Source organism: Schistocerca cancellata, chromosome 6, assembly GCF_023864275.1.
Source record: "Schistocerca cancellata isolate TAMUIC-IGC-003103 chromosome 6, iqSchCanc2.1, whole genome shotgun sequence".
NCBI classification, from domain to species: Eukaryota; Metazoa; Arthropoda; class Insecta; order Orthoptera; family Acrididae; genus Schistocerca; species Schistocerca cancellata.
The window spans coordinates 643,070,923-643,093,286 of NC_064631.1; the positions used below are offsets into that span (position 1 = coordinate 643,070,923).

Genomic DNA, 22,364 nt, shown 5'->3' on the forward strand with positions numbered 1-22,364 from the left:
GATCAATATCTTATCGCCCCAACGGCGATGGTTGCATTTCTTTACAAAATTGCTCAAAATTCTATCATTAGTAGCACAAATGGCAAAATATCGCCCAATGTGGTCACGTGGGTGGTACTCAATTATGAAAACCATTTCTGATACGGAACGATGGAGAAAGATTTGTGCAGAGCGAAAGGAGTATGTGATGACAGCATGTTCTGTATTTCATTCGTTTGCAAAGATTTTTTCAGCGGGCTGCTCGAATTCGTCAGAGTCGACTGCGCCCTGTATGCAACAGCGCCCCCGCTACGTCGCCCCCACTGGTCTAAAATCTAATAACTCCCTTGTAATGCTGTAATAACTGAATGTGGAAACACACGCACAATTAAATTGTAAAATATGCTTACATTCCAGCAGAATAAAATGACTAAACAGGCGCAGTTAAAGGAAAAGGGCATGGAATAACAGAATTCCATCTTTTGTTGTGATTTATTTTATTTTATTCTAAGGAAATATATAGGTACCAGTTTTCCCAATTCTTCGCCCATCGGGGTAGTTCTGCACATTGAGGTGCTGAGTTGAGTTGAGGCGAATCCGTGGTTTCGAGAGGCGAGACCGTTCGAATCTATCCGCCGACAACCTTGACAATTAATAAAACATTCTCGGGTTTCAAGCCGCGTCAAGTGGTTTGCTGCCCACGAGATTTCCTCTGCCATTGTCAAGTGGATGACTGTCGTGTGGTTGTCATTGCCGTGCTTATATAGCCGCGCCGTCGCCCGTGACGTCACTGGTGCTCGGTCCCGCACCATATAGGGTAATATTTTGGCCGTGCGACTGCCGGGCCCGCTTAACTACCTCAACACCGGATCCAACGCTGTACTCAGCTGCAGTCCACCGTCTCTATAGAAGGTGATGTCAGAAATTCTAATCTCTATGGCCTCGTTTATCACGCTATCCCAGAAGCCATTAGTCCGTTTAATAATAGACGTCTCGTCGAATGCAGTTCGGTGTCCGTTTTCCATAGCATGTTCTGCTACAGCTGACTTTTCGGGATAGCGCAGTCGGTAACACCTTTCATGTTCTATGGGGCGCTGTTCAGTAGTGCGAACAGTCTGGGCGACGTAAAACTGCCCACGTCCACACGGTATCTTGTAAATTCCTGGCGTTCTGAGGCCTACGTCGTCTTTCACAGATTTCATTAGTTGCCGGATCTTTGCCGTAGGCCTGAAGATTGTGTCTATTTTATGCCTCTTCAGGAGCCGACTAATCTTCCCTGCTGTCGTACCACAAAACGGTAAGAATGCAACCTGCTTGGTGTCTTCTTCAGAGGTCTTCTTCCTTTGAGGCTTGGATGACACTGCTTGTGAGATCTGTTTGTTGTTGTAACCGTTTTCCTTAAAAACTGTTACGGATATAGCTCTGTAATTTTGCTCTTTTACTCTTTTTATATACAGGAGCACTTTAGCTTTTTTCCAGACGTTGGCACTTTGCGCTGATCGAGAGATGCGCGATAAATGCTAACTAAGTAAGGGGCTAGTGATGTAGAACACTCTTAGCAAAACCAAACTGGGATACCACCCGGACCTGACGACTTATTTATTTTCAAATCTTTCAGTTCTTTCTCTACGCCAGGGCTGCTTATTACTGTGTCATACATATGGATCTCTGTGTGATGGTCAAACGATGGTGCGTTTGTACGATTCTCCTCCGTGAACGATTTCTTAAACGTGGAATTTAAAACTTCGATCTTCCTTTTGCTATCTTCTACTGCCAAACCAGATTGGTCAACGAGGGACTGGCTGGAGGCCTTGAATCCACTTAGAGAAACATTCGACCAAAATCTTTTCGGCTTCTCCCCTCAGATCTTTAGCCAAGATATGACGATAGTCTTTTCACAGAGGCACAGATCTCCATTAATCTTTGCTCGTCGTCATTTGCGCGTCCTCTTTTGAACAAAGAGTGCAACAGCCTTTGCTACCTTAGCGTTTCCCGAACTTCGTTATTAAACCACGGTGGGTCTTTTCCGTCATTAATCTACTTAATAGGCACATACTTGTCCAGATCACGATTTACAGTCTGTTTAAACTTTGCCCGTAATTCCTCAACGCCCATCTTGGCTCAAATGGTTCAAATGGCTCTGAGCACTATGGGACTTAACATCTATGGTCATCAGTCCCCTAGAACTTAGAACTACTTAAACCTAACTAACCTAAGGACATCACACAACACCCAATCATCACGAGGCAGAGAAAATCCCTGACCCCGCCGGGAATCGAACCCGGGAACCCGGGCGTGGGAAGCGAGAACGCTACCGCACGACCACGAGCTGCGGACGTACGCCCATCTTACTGCAACTAAATGACTGCAGTTCATTGTGTAAGTGAGATGCTAACAACTGTTCATCTGCTCTTTCTAGCAGAAACACTCTCCTAGCCCCCTTGACTGCTTTATTAACTTTCGTAACCATAGTCTCTATGATGAAAGCATGATCACTAATCCCTGTCTATACTGATGTCATCGATGACGTCTGGCCTGTTTGTAGCTACATGGCCCAAGATACTTCCATTGGGTGTGGGCTGCCGAAGTAGCTGTTCAAGACAGTTTTCGGAAAACGTGTCCAAAGGTACTTCACAAGACTGTCTGTCTGTACGCCCAGCAATGAATCCATACACGTCCCAGTCTGTACTCGGTGGGTTAAAGTCACAACCGACTAGTATTGCATGAATAAACTTTCTTTGAATGACTCTACAACTGTCACAGCGGAGTCGGGTGGTCGGTAAAAAATCCAACAAGTAATCTGTTTTCAACTACACCTGTTATGTACATCCAGATAACTTCACTGTCATACTCAATTTCAACCTCAGTAGAGACAGTATTTTTGTCGATTGCACTTAACACTTCCCCTCCAACGGCGTCTACTGTGTCTTCTCCATAAACATTCCAAGACTCGCTAAATATCTCAGAACATTTTACTTCGGATTTTAGCCAGCTCTCGGTCCCAAGAATAGCCTGAGGTTGAGAACTTTCCTGGAGAGCAGTAAATTCGGGAACTTTGTTACGAATACTTTGACAATTTACTGATAAAATTTTTACAGTCGAACTGTCTTTACTCTGAACGCGCTCTGATTTCCCTATATGCGTATCGACTGGCAAGTGTTCATGGGAGTATCTCAAACTACCGCCTAGCCTGAAAACCCCTACGTTTTTTCGCTACTTTTGTAGTATTACTTACCTTGATTTGAGGAATAGTTATTTGTTTCTCGAGCAGACTCTGTTTAATTTTAATGTTGTTTTGCGGAAGATTTGGACAATATGGGTGCTTTAGTGATATTTACATTGTAAGGCTGCTAGCGATCATCATTTTGCATTATGTATCAGGGCATAAAGATAGTTCACTTGTGGAACGGCGATATATCATGTCTTCAAGTTTTACTACAAGAACAAACTTCTATTGTTTTATTCGTGATATCCTTGGAACAGTCAACCCTACCGTAACAGCTCTAATGTATTCTTAAATAAACGTGAGGTAACCGACAACGTACGTTGTATATCGTAGAGGAATTTATAACCGTCGAAGACTGTATTTTAATTCGTTTGGGAAAAAGAGTGAAGATACTGCCAAATAATATTTACAAAATCCTGGCGGCGTCCATGTACAAACGGAACAGCTGAGAGGTGACGATAGTGAAGTAACTGCAGCGGAAAGCCAACTTTTAGACTACTGGTGACGCACATATTTGTGTCGTCTGAGGACATACAACTGCACAAATAGTGCTTTGTGATACGTGGCAGGGCTCCACATCGCTGTGAATTATGGCCGAGTGCTTCAGCTGATAAGTTTTGCTCCTTATACTGTCGCATCATCTGCTCCTGAGGCAGTAGCACGCTGAAAGCCATGAAGAACACCAAGGCTACTCCAGACTCTGAAGGTAGGCACACGCGTGCGAAGGGCAGCTGGTGCATTTCAAGTGTCCACTCGGGGATAACTTGCTCGTACCTTTCTTTCATGATTTTCTCCATTATTTTCAAAGGAGAATTTCTCCTACCTTACAAGGTCGTTAACTGCATTTTTAGAAAATGTTTGTCTCGGCTTCGTAATAAATACTTAACTTTAATCAAAAAGTTTTTTTCTATAAATGAAACGAGTAAAAGATTCCTATAGTTCTTAGCCTTTCTTAACTTGCATGGCGATCATTGCACGACTAACGCGTCTGTAATATGCAAACAATGCTACGGCGTGGACCTGTATCATATTCTGACTGTTCTTTACACAATGGCTTTGATAATTTTGAGTGGAATGAAGTCTTTAAAATTCTGAAGGTATCAGTGATAAAATACAGCTACCGAAAGATTATCTACGACTTTTACAGAAATTAGAGTGCAACTACAAGAGTCAAAAGACATTGAAACGAGAAACTAGTTGAGAAGGGAGAAAGACAGGGATGTAACCTATCCACAATTTTATTCAGCCTGTATACTACGGGTGCAATAAAGGATATTCAAGTTCAGAGCGACCAAATAAAATCCTTAAGATTTGTTGATGACAGCGTAATTCCGTCTTAAACGACGAACGAGTTGGAAAATAATTTGAAAGGAACGGATAGTCTCTCCAAAAGAGGTTGTAAGGTGAACATCAGCGAAATGGAAACAGGGTAATAGTATGTAGTAGAATTAAACAAGGCGATACTGAGGGGATTAGAGTAGGAAATGAAACACTAAGCCGGCCGGGGTGGCCGAGCGGTTCTAGGCGCTATAGTCTGGAACCACGCGGCCGCTACGGTCGCAAGTTCGAATCCTGCCTCGGGAATGGATGTGTGTGATGTCCTTAGGTTAGTTAGGTTTACGTAGTTCTAAGTTCTAGGGGACTGTTGACCTCAGAAGTTAAGTCCCATAGTGCTCAGAGCCATTTTTTTTAAACACTAAAAGCAGTAGAGGTGTTTTGCCATATGAGCAGCAAAACAATCGACAATGGCCAAAGTAAAGGGGATATAAAGTACAGGCTGGCAATAATAAGAAAATCGTTTCTGAAAAGAAATATATTTTCAGATGGAATGTAAATTTACTAGTTAGTAACCCGTTTCTGAAATTAATGGTTCGGATGTAAACATAACAGAAACTGAAACGTGGGCGACAAATAGTACAGATAAGAGAATGGGAACATTTGAAATGCGATGCTACAAAAGAACGTTGAAGGTTAATGGGTAGTACGGGTAACTAATGAAGAGCTGATGAATCGAAATGGGACTAAAAGAAATTTGTAGCACAACTTGACTGAAGGGAGGGATAGGACACATCCCGAAGCGGAAGGAAGTGAGTGCAGAGATGTACATAGTTGCACGGAACACACTGTCGTGAAAATATGTAGCAAACAATTTTCCGAACTAAAGACAACATTGGACACAGTACGCTCTGAAATGAACCTGATGAAACGTTGGAAATATGTGAAACGCCTGAACGAGAGTCAGTATTTCGGTATTCGTACGACAGAGTTTTGGCTCACTAAATGAAACGCGCTGTGGTTATTTAAATGAGGAGTACACTCTCGTCGAAAGAGTATACCCGCGATCCATACACGTGTCGGCGACGGATATACGAAGCGGCGGTCGCCGAGCATGCGATGACCGCAGCAACTGAGCGCGCGACAAATCGTTCCCCAGCTCTGGCAGTCGCTCGCTGCGGCAAATAGTGCCGTATGGTCTCACCACGGCAAGAGCATTGCTGCAAATCGAAAGGCAGACAGGTTAAAGTTTAATGTCGCCTTGACGACAGGGTCAGTACGAACGAATCACCAGCTTTGATTAGCGAAACGTAGGAAGAGAAACCGGCCGTGGCCTTTTCAGAGGAACCGCCCGGGTATTTGCTTTAAGCGAATTTGGAAAACCGCGGGGAAATCCTAATCTGGAGGGCCTGATGAAAACCTGAATAATGTTCTCGCGAATGTTTCCTACCGCTGCGTCATGTCACTCGTTAGTACTTCAAATGCTCTGCAGGAAAGAACATTCTACTAGAAAAGGGCCAATCGTCCTTTTCCGAAAACCGAAAGAAAGAAAAAAACCATACACGTATTCGCGGACGAGCGTAACAGCTTTGTCGATTTGATGTTCTTATGTCGATGTCTAAAGCAACTGTAAATTCTCACGTTCTGCCGGCCGGCCCATCTCGAACTACTGAAACGGAAAAAAATGATATCAAAACATGGAGATGCGTATGTTCTACCACTTACCAAGGTCATTTCAGCTGTAGAATTACGCGTCCGTGTACAATCGATGTTTGAGGTCAACGGATCCGAAGACTGGAGAAGCACAAAATGCCGTCTAACAGGCGATTATGATACGCAACTTCGCAATAATCATAAATAAGCTACTATTTTGCAAGCAGCTAAACATTTGCGCGAAACAATGTATGAACATGCAGTGCTTGTTGTTGTTGTTGTTACGGTCTTACGTCTGAATACCGATTAAATAAAGTCTATGGCAGTCTGTTCTGTGCAAGTCTCTTCACCACTTCGTACGTACTCCAGCCTACATCCGTCTGAACCTGCTCAACATATTCGTCCCTTGGTCTGACCCAGCAGCTCCCCCTCCCCTCCAACCCCCTCCCCACCACTTCCTTCCATTGCCAAACTGAGGATTTCTTACTGTCTCAGGATGTCAGACATGATCCCTTCTTTTAGTCAAATAGTGAAATAAATTTCTTTTTTTCTGAATTCGATACGGTATGTCATTAGTTACGTGATCGACCCGCGTAATCTTCAGTATTCTTCTGTAGCACCACATTTCGGAAGCTTCTACTCTCTTCTTATCTGAACTGCTTATTGTTCGCGTTCCACTTCCGTACAAGGCTAGTCTCCAGACAACCATCTTCAAAAAAGACAGCCTAACATTTACATTTATATTAAATATTAAGGAATTCCCCCTTTTCAGAAACGCTTTCTGTTCTATTGTCAGTATGCATTTTACATCCTCGCTACTTCGACCACCGTCAATTTTTTCCTGCCCAAGCAGCAAAGCTTGTCTACTAGTTTTAGTGCCCTATTGCCTAATCACTTCATTATCGCCCCATTTAATCCCGCTACACTCCATTAGCTTTTTTTGTTTCTGTTGATGATCATCCCACAATATCTTTTTAAGACACTATCTATTCGGTTCGACGAGCCTTCCGGTCTTTTCTCGTCTCTGAACTGTAATTTCCTTTCCAGATTTCTGTTTGGTTTCCTTTACTGCATGCTCGTTGTAGAGATAGAATAACAGTGGGGCGCACAACCCTGCCTCACTCCCTTCTCAACCATTGCTTCCCTGTCACGTCCTCCGACATGACCTTTGGTTCCTTGTACATTTTTCTCTGTTATTTTCAGAATTTCAAAGAGTGTAGTCCATTCAACATCGTCAAAAGCTTTCTCTAAATCTGCAATTGTTTATTCATTCTTCTGTAAATAAATCGTGTCAGTAGTTTACAAGCATGACATAGTAAGCTGATCATTCTGTAATATTCAGCATCTTCCTTATTTAGAATTGGCGTTAATACATTCTCCTTGAGCTCTGAGATTATTTCACCTTTCTCAAACATATTGCACATCGGGTTGAATAATTTTGTCAGTATCTCAGTAATTCTGCGGGAATGTCGTCTACCGCAGGGGCCACATTTCCTCTCAGTTGGAGACTCGGCGACATCTATTTCACTTTTAATAAATCGCTCTTCTCTATATTCCTTCCATTTTCTCTGTTTAGTATAGGCTTGCCATTTGAGCTCTTGATATTCATAGAGCTGCTCCTCTTTGCTCCAAAGCTCTCTTTAATTTTTCTATAGGCGGCATCCATCTTTCCCTTGGTCATTTACACTTGCAGACTCTTGCATTCCTGCTGAGCCAGTTGACATTTTAAGCCAGTAGTAGTTTTGTAGATGTGTTTAATCGCTTTCATCTGCTCCATCCGTTCCATCTTTATATTTCCACCTTTTTAGAAGAAGAACGTAACAACACAACAGATTCTGTTTTGGGAAATGTGACTGTGTGTACGGCAAGGACGTACTGCCGGTTCGTAGAGTCCAACGGGCAAAATCTTTCGGGGATCAGACATGTCGCCATTGTCAACGCGCTGAGGAAGCGCACCTCACGATGGCGACACACCTGACCGCCGGAATATTGTGCCCGTTGGAAACCATGAATCGGCAATGGACTGTTCGAAAGATATATTGTTACAAAGATAACGTCTTGTAAAACAACACCTCATTTACGACTCCTACAAGTCTGTTGGTCGTAACCGTCTGTTACACACGGATCTGAATCTTTAGCTACATGTGCTTTCGCTGTGCTTAGATTCCATATCCTTCAAACAATGATTGTAAACAGATGCAGAGTTTCACAGATAAATGACCTTTTTTCGTGGTAGAACAGACGAATCTCCATATTTTGAATTACTTTGACTCAGTTTTAGCCGTTCGACGTGGCGCACTTCTCTTGGCAGTCGGGGTTGAGTTCGACTCTCTCCTCAGCGATTATGGTGACTCGTGTACTCCGCTGACAAGTGACACTCCACTGCCACGTAAACAAGCTGATGAAAATAGAAGTTTATCCTAAACTATTGTATAAAACAACTCCAAGAGTGTCTGATAATGATTCGAGGAACTGCTGGTGAAACATTAACAGTAGTAGTGACTTTGTAAATGGGTATTTGTAAGAGGTAATGCGGTTCGGTGGCTCAGACTGTCAAATAGAATGTAAAACTGCAACAGCCCAGCAATTTAACAAAGAATCATCCCTTGCTGTGGAATGGAATTACACCTTCGTAGCAAACTACACTCCTGGAAATGGAAAAAAGAACACATTGACACCGGTGTGTCAGACCCACCATACTTGCTCCGGACACTGCGAGAGGGCTGTACAAGCAATGATCACACGCACGGCACAGCGGACACACCAGGAACCGCGGTGTTGGCCGTCGAATGGCGCTAGCTGCGCAGCATTTGTGCACCGCCGCCGTCAGTGTCAGCCAGTTTGCCGTGGCATACGGAGCTCCATCGCAGTCTTTAACACTGGTAGCCGCGACAGCGTGGACGTGAACCGTATGTGCAGTTGACGGACTTTGAGCGAGGGCGTATAGTGGGCATGCGGGAGGCCGGGTGGACGTACCGCCGAATTGCTCAACGCGTGGGGCGTGAGGTCTCCACAGTACATCGATGTTGTCGCCAGTGGTCGGCGGAAGGCGCACGTGCCCGTCGACCTGTGACCGGACCGCAGCTACGCACGGATGCACGCCAAGACCGTAGGATCCTACGCAGTGCCGTAGGGGACCGCACCGCCACTTCCCAGCAAATTAGGGACACTGTTGCTCCTGGGGTATCGGCGAGGACCATTCGCAACCGTCTCTATGAAGCTGGGCTACGGTCCCGCACACCGTTAGGCCGTCTTCCGCTCACGCCCCAACATCGTGCAGCCCGCCTCCAGTGGTGTCGCGACAGGCGTGAATGGAGGGACGAATGGAGACGTGTCGTCTTCAGCGATGAGAGTCGCTTCTGCCTTGGTGCCAATGATGGTCGTATGCGTGTTTGGCGCCGTGCAGGTGAGCGCCACAATCAGGACTGCATACGACCGAGGCACACAGGCCCAACACCCGGCATCATGGTGTGGGGAGCGATCTCCTACACTGGCCGTACACCACTGGTGATCGTCGAGGGGACACTGAATAGTGCACGGTACATCCAAACCGTCATCGAACCCATCGTTCTACCATTCCTAGACCGGCAAGGGAACTTGCTGTTCCAACAGGACAATGCACGTCCGCATGTATCTCGTGCCACCCAACGTGCTCTAGAAGGTGTAAGTCAACTACCCTGGCCAGCAAGATCTCCGGATCTGTCCCCCATTGAGCATGTTTGGGACTGGATGAAGCGTCGTCTCACGCGGTCTGCACGTCCAGCACGAACGCTGGTCCAACTGAGGCGCCAGGTGGAAATGGCATGGCAAGCCGTTCCACAGGACTACATCCAGCATCTCTACGATCGTCTCCATGGGAGAATAGCAGCCTGCATTGCTGCGAAAGGTGGATATACACTGTACTAGTGCCGACATTGTGCATGCTCTGTTGCCTGTGTCTATGTGCCTGTGGTTCTGTCAGTGTGATCATGTGATGTATCTGACCCCAGGAATGTGTCAATAAAGTGTGCCCTTCCTGGGACAATGAATTCACGGTGTTCTTATTTCAATTTCCAGGAGTGTATTTGTTTTAGTAACGGAAACTGAAACTTTCACGTACATTTTAAGGCGTTGCACATAAACCAGCCACCAAATAGCTCAGTCAGTAATGGATTATGTTTCTTACAGAATATGTGTACTGAAGACTAAAATGTAAATTACCGTTACCTGACATAATTAGTCAGCACAGGATGCGATCAGTAATTTGGTGTTGTAGTGTTCTTTTGGAAACCAATTTATTGGCCAAGATCGCTATGTAAACGTAATCACTGGATTACTTGTTTCGGCAACATGTATTGCCATCCTCAGATCCATAAAATCGGACAGCGGTAGCTACATCAAACAGTGCTAAACCATACTGTCACATGAGGACTGTAAAACATGCATAAATGCCTCGATCCTTTTGTGCATATTGTATAGTCCTCAGGTGACAAGAGTGGTGTAAATACTGTGTGATTTAGCTACGACCGCCTGATTTTATGGATCTGAGGATGGCAATACGTGTTGCGGAAACAAGTAATCCAGTAATAATTGTGTTTACGTAGCGATCAGGGCAAACAAATTTGTTTTCAAAAGAAGACTGCATTATAAAATATAAGTGTTTTACAGTTTACAAAATCTATGAAAGGATTTTGTTCCTGTTACCGTGATATGAGCGTGTAACAAGTATTATTTATTTAATTTATTTATTTAATCGTATGGCTAGGGCCCCCCGTCTGGCAGGCCGTTCGCCGGGTGTCGTTCTTTCAATTTGACGCCACTTCGGCAGTCGATGAGGATGATGATGATGACAGCACAACACCCAGTCCCTGAGCGGAGAAAATTGCCCGACCCAGCCGGGAATCGAACCCGGGCTCAGAGGATTGGCAATCCGTCACGCTGACGATTCAGCTACCGGGGGCGGACAATTTATTGAATAAAATGTAGGGAAGAAAGTGGCCATCAGCCAGACTTCGGATACAAAGGTCTGAGGTACAGTCTGTCGTCGATCCTAGGACTTTTATCCGCCACTCAAAATTTCTTTCATCTCTGGCAGTCTACTACTACGAAAAAAGTGCTAGGAATAGGCGTCGATGACTAAATTAAGAAAAAAAGGACGCAGACTTCTGTACTAGATGAAATTCCCGATCCCTGAAGCACATTCGATTTCTTTTGGGTTTCGAGATGGAAACACCTTGAAATTCTAGTTTTTGCGTATATCTAACACGGCCTTGAGACAATAGTCAAGCTTGACAATGCAGCTGTTGCAATGAGTTGTTCGTATGTGAGCCCACCAAATTTTAGAATTACTCATTTCTCCCAGGAAACTGGGAGCCAATTTTATTAGTCTGTCGTACTTCATTTCTAATTCCATCGTGACGTGCTTGTTAGCTGTCATATCAAATGGTTGAGTGACGAGCATCTTACGAAACGGTAAATATTTGCTTCCGCGTACGTGACATTGGTGAGACGATGCGACATTACGTACATCTCTCGCTTGCTTATCATTCTTCATCATTCTCGCCGCGAAAACGTCTACGCGCTCGTTACGGTAATTGGCGGTCGAGTTTCTTGTGTGACAAAATAGCGTCAGATATGAAAAGCTAATAACTACGAATCTAATAATACGTAAACAATGGTCCAATCCACTGTGGATACATCATGTCTGTACGTGTTTGTCGCCCAGTATTTTCTTTGCCTCTGACGTCATCGTTCCAGTGCAGGCGATTGTTATGAATTACCTTTGTGTGAAGTTGTAAATGTGTGCAACATGGAAACGCGTTCAGCTGGGACATCGATTGGAGTGTCATATTAAAGAGCTCGTGGAGCAGTATTAGGAGTGAGACAATAAAAATATTCGCCAGGTTATGAATGAAAATAGGTATTAAAATGAAAACTGCAAAATAATAAAAGATGTCGACTTATACGATGTGTAAATATGTTCGGAATTCCTGAAAACGCGAGTCAGAGGGCAACTCACGTCGAAAGGAATTCAAAAAGCCTAAAACTGGTGTGTTAGATCGAGACCATGATATTATCCAGTTTTCCGTCAACAACCAATACTATTGTGGAGTGATAAAACATGATAGTAAAACTACACGTTGAAATACTATGTGAAAGATAAATGTTAGAATTTTTTATTTATCTGCCTCGTGATTGTGGAAAATCAGAATTCGTTTCAGCAAGAAGTTAGCTCGAGTCTGAGCTGGGGTAGACGAATATCGTATTAGTTTCGCTGAGAAAGGAAGAACAGTTCTGAGATTTTACGACACACCTGTGAGTACTCTTGCTGTTAGTCAGGATCATTTAAATTTTATGGCTGTCTTCAAAATGAAACTGAATTTTCACGCTTTTCTGTGTGGCGGAGCATAAAGGTCACAATTAACTCGTACGTTTGTGGGTACGCAGCCGAATCTACTGGTTAGTGAGGAGTGTGTAAACCAGTTACGATACGGGACGTTCTCTGTCGTAAATTCCTAGAAATGTTTCCTCATTATAACACATTTTGATTCGGGATATCCAAAAGATATGACAGATTGTCACACTCTTTGCTTCGAAGGATCAGGCTCTGAACGTGCAGACAAAAACGAGGCTGCAGGACTCTTTTAAGTTCGTAAGTTACTTCAAGCCACTGTGATTAATTTAACTTGATTTACTGGTTGTTACATATCTCCTTGGAATAAATACTATAAAAACAATTTCAGACAGAAAGTAAAGAACAGGAAATGATTCAGGAATTTCAGTTTTGGAAATCCACGGATGATAATATGTTCTCGATGCATTTCCTATAAATCTAGCTTTGTATTGATCTCTCAGGTTTTAAAGAATAACTCTTCTCTACATCTGAAGTACACCACCACTTTTCTACCGCTACACTGATTTACTCTCCTTTGACTGCAGGCTGTTTATTAATATTCACTTTTTTCCTCTTATCACTAGCAGTAATTCTGCCTCACACCTGTTACTCAGAATCCCACCTGACAACAGGTTCCCACAGAAAAACAAGTTGTCACGCACGAGGCGTGCAAGGATAAACATGCACTCTTGCTGTTATCTTTAATTTTTGTGACTCGTCTGCAAGCAAATAGTTACGAGGTCCTTACGCGATCTACCGTTGTATTTAATCTTCCATGTTTCCAGAAAACTCGCAACCATTTGTGTTTCAAGAAAGTTTCACTTTATGCGCTTTTCAAAGTGCACATGTTTTGTGTTTAGCTTTTATATATTGATTTCCCAGATGTTATACAATAGTTTGTTCAGTTGTGTCATCTGCTGAGCGGTTGCAATGTGAGAGGTATATTTGCGAAGCATGCATTTCGGCTCCTAATAACAAAGACATTAGTGAACTGAAAGTAATTGCACTCGTGAAAGATATTGTAATGGTTATTTCAGGTAATCATTTGTTTATCATAAACAGTTCGTTTAGTCTGTTAATTTGTAGTATAGTAAGGACGGAAACAGTCTATTTCTCTGTAATTTGTAGTGTCAACTTGCCTGAACGAAAAACTGCATAAACTCACCGAATTATTAGACAAATTTTAAGATCACATCGCATTACTCGTCCACAGCTGGTGGTCTTCCGGTAGCGTTCTCGCTTCCCGCGCACGGGGACCCAGGTTCGATTCCCGGCGGGGTCAGGGATTAAAAAAAAATGTTCAAATTGCTCTGAGCACTATGTGACTTAACTTATAAGGTCATCAGTCCCCTAGAACTTAGAACTACTTAAACCTAACTAACCTAAGGACATCACACACATCCATGCCCGAGGCATGATTCGAATCTGCTACCGTAGCAGAAGCGCAGTCCCGGACTGAAGCGCCTAGAACCGCTCGGTCACAAAGGCCGGCCAACGGTAAGTAGCGGTCGAATGAAACAGGTCGCAGACGTCAGGCACTTAGCTTGGACCTCGGTCAACGTAACCTCATTCAAAAATTAGTCGATTTGTGCCTGCATCATAAAGTTGCTCTTGATTGAAAATGTCAGTTTACGAACCTAATTTTCGTCATTTGCGGGAGGTGTTACTGTTTTGTTTCAACATGAAGAAAACAGCGTCGGAGTCTCATCGAGTGCTCTCAAGTACATAAGGTCTCGTCGTGAGTGGTTTCAACGCTTCAAGAACGGTGATTTTAACGTCGTAGACCGGCATAGTGGTGGAAGAGAGAATGTTTCCGAAGATTCAGAATTGGAGACATTGCTGAGTGAAGACTCGCTTCAAACTGAAGAAGAATTGGCAGGATTAGTGGGAATGACACAGCAAACCATTTCAAAACGTCTTAAGGCTATGGGCATGATTCAGAAAAAAGGAACTTAGGTCCGGTGTGAGCTGAAATTAAGAGACGTTGAACGGCATTTGTGTTTTCGTGAACAGTTGCTTCAGAGGCAAAAACGGAAGGGATTTCTGCATCGAACTATGACCGGGGACGAAAAATGGGTTCATTACGATAATCCCAAAGCAAAAAATTATGGGGATATCCCGGACATGTTTACACGTCGACGGCCCAACGGTATATTCACGGCTCCAAGATCATGGTCTGCATTTGGTGGGACCAGCTCGGTGTCGTGTACTACGAGGTATTAAAACCTAGTGAAACAATCACAGGTGCTCGTTATTGAACGCAATTAATGCGTTTGAGCAGAGCACTAATGGCCGCAATACAGCGAGAGGCACGATAAAGTGATTTTGCAGCACGACAACGATCGACCCCCTGCCTCGTAGTCTTCATCACAATGCTTCATCTTCATTACGGATGGAGGAAGGCAATAGCAAACGCTAGGACCTTGCCTAGTACGGCGGTGCGGGTCTGCCGCATCGTCCACTACGCTCCTCGGAGTGTGGGACCCCCCCCCCCCCCCCCCGTCCACTACGCTCCTCGGAGTGTGGGACCCCCCCCCCCTCCCCCCCCCCCCCACACACACACATCGAATTACTCAATAAAATTCTGAATTCAACTTGCGAGTGTGATGCGGTTTGTGGGAGACTTATTTGAAGGAAAGAAGATTATGGTTTAACTTTCCATTGATTAAGATGTCATTAGAAAGGTAGCCAAAACATGAAATTGACTAGGATAATGAAGAAAATCAGCCACATTCCTTTCGAAGAGGCAGTTTACCCCAGTCGCTTGTTAGGAAAAGCCGAACTATGATAGTCCGATGGTGATTTGAATCCCACTATTGCCAATCGCGAGACCAGTGTGTCCTTTTTAACTAAACAATCTTGATAAAACACCAAAAGCAGACAGATTAGAATATTGAAAATAACCCGACTAACTGGGAAGTGTTCAACTGGAGATTAAAGTGAACACTGATAAAGCAAAGATTATAACTAAGTACAATTATTTAGATTTTGCACACCATAATTATTTTGCGGATGTGTTTTCTGACGGGCTTGGTGATCTGTGCTCCAGCATTGCTACCGTACTGAATCCTGTTTGTTTTATTTAATGCAAATATTTTCAAATTATTTAAGAGTGAAATGCTGTATCTTTTATTTGGCAAGTTAATGAGATTAGCTTGCGTAGGTGAACGTTAATTTGAGGTAACGCAGTTTTGACTGTAATAGCGAGACTTCACTGTTTAACGAATTCACTAAAAATTATTTGCACGTCTTTCCAAGTTATCAAATTATTACATTTTGTTTACTAAATTAAGACAAAAGCTAGTGTTTCTCTTTACTACTTCGCAAAGTTTTCTATTGGTTACGTACGTTAACTATTTAGTAACCACACTTAAAACATTTGTTCAGACTAGTTATGTAATAATTACTGTTATGATAAACAAGCAGTTAAAAAACAGAGTTTGTCCGGCGGTATTGGACACCGTTTTTGTAAATAACTTCATTGTATTGCTGTGGGATACTAGAAGTTTCGTGGTACTTTTCACTGTCTTCGTCATGTGTGATTTGCTGTCATATATTTGTAGAATGATTATTTAAAATTTGCGTAAGAAAGGATTGAAGTATATCACTTGTAAAATAAACCTAGTTAAACACTTTTCCCCGGTAATGAGTTACTACTTCGGATACGATTCCCTTTATTTTTTAATATAATTAGGCTCACGAGATTACAGTCATTTTCGTATAGCTGACTATAGAGGGGGAAGGTTACAAACTGTTCATGTCGAAATGCCGGAACCGTGCTCCGTCGGCTCGAAGAGCATGACAATGACCTCAGGTTGATTGTATTGGGCACTATAAATTCGCCTGATCCGAACCTGATGGAACACATCTGGAACGCTATCGGATAACCAGCGACTTGAATGAGATTTCCACTCTGCAGCGGAGTGTGCGCTGATATGAAACTTCCTGGCAGATTAAAACTGTGTGCCGGACCGAGACTCGAACTCGGGACCTTTGCCTTCCGCGGGCAAGTGCTCTACCAGCTGAGCTACCCAAGAACGGTCCCGAGTTCGAGTCTCGGTTCGGCACACAGTTTTAATCCGCCAGGAAGTTTCATACCAGCGACTTGTCGGATCCACACCGCACCAGACCAGCTGTTCTGCATTCCGAAGGTATGTCGAGTCGCTGGTGACAATGTGTGTCTGTGTGTGTGTGCGCCGTGGCCTGGACTCCAGCCAGGCTGTTGCGTCATATTGTACGAACAAATGGAAACTGTCATCTCGCCTCGACATCCGTAAACATTGCATTATTTAAGAATTTATACAGGGGGTGGAAAATACGGGTTTAGTAATTGTAGCGCGAGTTTCACATAATTACACAGAGCAGACATTGTCAAAGTATTTTTGCTGCCCTTTACTTCAGTGACGTACGTTTACAAACCATCTCAGAATCAAATTAAGTGAAGGTTTACTTGTTTGGGAAGTGTTTCGCTGGCCATTGACACATTTTCCAAGTAGTTGACACTCAGCTTATTCGTTACCACAATAGTGATATCCATCGTCATACACCATCCACTGAGGATGTGACCACCCTTCTCTGTCTGTTACCGTCTCCGCCACCTATAGTGGTAATTTCTAATCTCTTTTACAACTTGTATATTGAAATTTGTTCCAGTCCAGGATGTCTTGGCGAGTCTTCTCCACATTGATATCTCCACTGCTCTATTATTTTCTGTTTCTTGTTTTCCAGGAATCTAAACGTTGTAATGGTCGCCTAGTCGTAGATATTGCTAATTGCTATAATCGCACTATTTCACTCCCATTTACGGAGCTTGTTAGCACTTGATGTTAGGTTGGCGCCATTAAAATGCATTGTGTTGTGGTAATCGCTGCTACTTGCTGAATCGCTGCTGTGTCTCGATGCTGATGCTGGCTCTAAATCTGGTTGTTTAGGGTTAAAAACATGAGGTCCCGTGTTTTTTATGTGCTTTTGTTGATAAAGAACGAGCGAAACCAACAAATATGTAAACTTCAAATATTTATTACTCTGGTGGCCATCTTAATTCCACTGTCCACCAAAGACCATGACACAACACAAAGTAGTCCTTCCTTTACATGTTCTTTGCATTGTTTATCCACCTCAAACAATAACACAAAAACACACTTTACCAAAGTGACATTCCGACTGCCTCCCGACCGTTCTTGCTGCTTGCATTTATAACATTGTCAAAGAACTACTAAAAAGAGATATAGTTTACAAGTCACATGTACATCTGTTATCATAATTTGTGCAGAAAAGTTATTAATTTGCATCGAGTGACATAATTTAACATGTTATTAAAATGACAGACAGATTTGTTGACTTGACAGAATAATTCTTTGTTACAAAAAGGCCGTTTTTTAGAAGTTTGTCAACTGACTTCTCTAATTTGCATAAATAAGTAAATAACATGAATTATTAAGAATTACATTGGTTTTCGTCTAAAATAGAATTGCTTACGTGAAAACTGAGTGAAAACGCTCCTAGTGAACAAATAGGTTTCACTGGGTGATTTTTATTTAAGGAGATCCAAAATACCTAAGTTGTCCCCTATTTTTCGTACTTCATATTAATTATTTAAGATGAACTCAGTGTTTTTACATGACATTTGCTGTATCAGTGCTCAAGTGATATAAACTTTTGTGTGGGTCAGTTACTCAGTATAATTTAATGGGTTGACTGTTTATGGAGACATGTTATGCAATCATTGTTAACATACACAATAACTTTTCTATAATCATAAATACTCGTTAAACTGGTTGAATTTGGAGGGTATCGCATACTTCGGTACAGTAAAGCCTTTAATATGTTCCGTTACAACGTCCACAGCCATAGCTTAAAACATGTGAAACATTTTTTTTTTTAGAAACACGTACATAACATGGCTGTTGACAAACAAATTACCATTACTGTGTTAGCATCTTGTGTTAATATCTATTATACTTCTTTTGCTGGCAGTTACTGTCGTTGTTCTAAAGGTTCTTAAATATGTATGACTACGACTTTGCTCAGTGTGAGGGAGGTTACTTCTACTTCTTTCATTGGTGTCGCGTTGATGACAAAGCCTAGAAATATCTTTATAGTGTTTTGTGCTTTCGCACTGTTTACAGAGCAAGATTCCAACCCGGATTCCAACATTTCTCAGCTACGGAGACAAACAATTAAGAAACTTGAATTTTGTGTCGGTCCGGGAGGCGTGAAAGGCCAATACAATCGGTAACATCCTATTACATCCGCGTTTAAACTTTGTTTAGACGGAACTGTACTGTTAAGCACTGCGCATGCGCAGCCCGCAGTGGCAAAAGTCGTTCGCGAAATTCTTCAATTTCGGGTCGTTCCAACATTCACCATACGAAACTATGAGTTGCGTGTGTTTTTTACGCCTTCTGGCCTTTCAATAAACGTGCCATGGAGTGAGGAAATGAGACAATTGGGTACTTCCGATGTGCATTGGTGCTTATGGCTACTGATAATTATTACAAGAACAAAGTGAGACACAGTGCTGCACTTAACACCAGTCTCCTTGACAGGAGAACGAAGGATTGACAGATTTGGATTTACTGACCAAAATAGATTCTGTAAGAAGCATCTGAGATTAATGAAGTTTCCTTCCTGCATTTCTTCTGTAAATTCTCTTAGATCAGTATTAAGCCACGCCGATAGGACTTTATTCACTAAAAGCATAACTTCGCGAAAGGGTATTCTACGCGACGATTACGATTTTGATGTTGGTTTGTGGGGCGCTCAACATCGAGGTCATCAGCTCTCGTACAAGTTCCTAATCTTTCCAGTTGGAATCTCGCCACTTCCCAGATGACGATGAGATGATGAGAACAACACAAACATCCAGTCCCCACGCTGAGAAAATCCCCGACCCGGCCGGAAATCGAACCCGAGCCCCCGTGATCCGGACGATTACGATGTGGAGCTAGCTGTGGAAACAGAAAATTTAGTATGTACGAAGTAAAAATCTTGATCTCCGAAACTTGCAAATAAGTAACTTACTCCAGTAAGTTGCATCATATACATCTGGAACAAATTTGGCAACAGTGGACTTTGGAGCGCGATATGGATACTAACGGCAATAGAAAACAAAATCTCCACTCGCCAAAAAGAACGTTATGTGTGCTCCAGTTTCACTTACGACGATAACGATTCATGCATTCATGTATCTTCTTTCCTTACAGCATATTGAACTCTTTTCAGTTCTGTGAATTGGTCTGACGTTATACGAGGTGCATTCAAGTTCTAAGGCCTCCGATTTTTTTTCTAATTAACTACTCACCCGAAATCGATGAAACTGGCGTTACTTCTCGACGTAATCGCCCTGCAGACGTACACATTTTTCACAACTCTGACGCCATGATTCCATGGCAGCGGCGAAGGCTTCTTTAGGAGTCTGTTTTGACCACTGGAAAATCGCTGAGGCAATAGCAGCACGGCTGGTGAATGTGCGGCCACGGAGAGTGTCTTTCATTGTTGGAAAAAGCCAAAAGTCACTAGGAGCCAGGTCAGGTGAGTAGGGAGCATGATTAATCACTTCAAAGTTGTTGTCACGAAGAAATTGTTGCGTAACGTTAACTCGATGTACGGGTGCATTGTCTTGGTGAAACAGCACACGTGCAGCCCTTACCGGACGTTTTTGTTGCAGTGCAGGAAGGAATTTGTTCTTCAAAACATTTTCGTAGGATGCACCTGTTACCGTAGTGCCCTTTGGAACGTAATGGGTAAGGATTACGCCCTCGCTGTCCCAGAACATGGACACCATCATTTTTTCAGCACTGGCGGTTACCCGAAATTTTTTTGGTGGCGGTGAATCTGTGTGCTTCCATTGAGCTGACGGGCGCTTTGTTTCTGGATTGAAAAATGGCATCCACGTCTCACCCATTGTCATAACCGACAAAAAGAAAGTCCCATTCATGCTGTCGTTGTGCGTCAACATTGCTTGGCAACATGCCACACGGGCAGCCGTGTGGTCGTCCGTCAGCATTCGTGGCACCCACCTGGATGACACTTTTCGCATTTTCAGGTCGTCATGCAGGATTGTGTGCACAGAACCCACAGAAATGCCAACTCTGGAGGCGATCTGTTCAACAGTCATTCGGCAATCCCTCAAAACAATTCTCTCCACTTTCTTGATCATGTCATTAGACCGGCTTGTGCGAGCCCGAGGTTGTTTCCGTTTGTTGTCACACGATGTTCTGCCTTCATTAAACTGTCGCACCCACGAACACACTTTCGACACATCCATAACTCCTTCAGCTGTCGATGAATTTCAATTGGTTTCACACCACGCAAATTCAGAAAACGAATGATTGCACGCGGTTCAAGTAAGGAAAACGTCGCAATTTTAAGTATTTAAAACAGTTCTCATTCTCGCCGCTAGCGGTAAAATTCCATCTGCCGTACGGTGCTGCCATCTCTGGGACGTATTGACAATGAACGCGGCCTCATTTTAAAACAATGCGCATGTTTCTATCTCTTTCCAGTCCGGAGAAAAAAAAAATCGGAGGCCTTAGAACTTGAATGCACCTCATACGTTAGTGGCTGCAGTAGCGTCTGGAGCAATGCACTGGTTTTGTCACTGAGCAACTGCCCTCACCAGGGAGAGTTTGCAGGGGTGGGGGGTAGACCTGGAAGTATTTTTAATATTTCAGAAGGCGAATGGTGACTTGCAAGTAACTATAAAGTGTCCCAGTTACAAATCTGTTAAAAACCTGCGTAATACCACTTTTAAATCATTTTCTTGAAAGAAAAACACTTCACTACACTATATTTTTTCCTTTCCTTTAAAGCAAGAGGGGAGGGGCGGCCCCCTTGCCACCACGAATGGCCCCCCTCATAGTGCATGTCTTGTCTTCAGGTAGTCAAATTTCGAACACGTTTGTAATTTTTCTTTTGCGTGTATTTCGAGCAGAAGAGGCTGACTTCCACCACAACCAATGTGACTGCTATAATTTTCATTTAAAAGGCGAAAATAACGTGTCGAGACCGATAAAATGGCGAAAACAAACTTTATACTGATGCTGCCGTGTAGACAGCCATCTAGGAAACTACACTCATGCTCATAAATTAAGGATAATTGCAGAATGTGGTGCCATACAACGTGGCACTACACTAAACTGACGCTAATAGCATAGGCACATAGGGAACACACACTACACGGATCTGTAAGTCCACGGTATTGGTGATAAGTTGAGAAAACCGTCCCGAAACACGTGCTACAAAACGCCACTGTTTCCTGCGCATGTACCCCGACATCAATATGGGATATGACCACCATGCACTCGTACACAGGCCGCACAACGGGTTGTCATACTCTGGATCAGGTGGTCGAGCAGCTGCTGAGGTATAGCCTCCTACTCTTGCACCAGTGCCTGTCGGAGCCCATGAAGTGTCCTAGGGGTTTGAAGACGTGCAGCGATATGTTGACCGAGAGCATCCCAGATGTGCTCGATGAGGTTTAGGTATGGAGAACAGGCAGGCCACTCCATTCGCCTGATATCTTCTGTTTCAAGGTACTCCTCCACGATGGCAGCTTGGTGAGGCCGTGCATTATCATCTTTCAAGAGGAAGATGGGACCCACTGCACCCCTGAAAAGGCAGACATACTGGTGCATAATGATGTCCCAATACGCCTGACTTGTTACAGTTCCTCTGTCAAAGACATGCAGGGGGTTATGTGCACCAATTGTAATCCCACCGCACACCATCAAACCACGACCTCCATACAGGTCCCTTTCAAGGACATTAGGGGGTCGGTATCTGGTTCCTGGTTCACACCAGATGAAAATACTCGTCCGTGAACATAACCTGGGATCACTGTTCCAATGAACATGT

At 43.4% G+C, this 22,364-nt stretch overlaps 1 protein-coding gene across 1 annotated transcript in view; it reads left to right on the forward strand.

Moving 5' to 3' along the window:
• Positions 1–3,872: 3,872 nt before the first annotated feature.
• LOC126190909 (synaptic vesicle glycoprotein 2B-like) overlaps positions 3,873–22,364 on the forward strand; it is a 249,317-nt gene continuing 230,825 nt past the window's right edge. Inside the window, exon 1 of the mRNA XM_049931539.1 lies at positions 3,873–3,911. Coding sequence (XP_049787496.1) covers positions 3,878–3,911 — 34 coding nt within the window. The 5' untranslated portion in view covers positions 3,873–3,877. The remainder of the gene's footprint in view (positions 3,912–22,364) is intronic.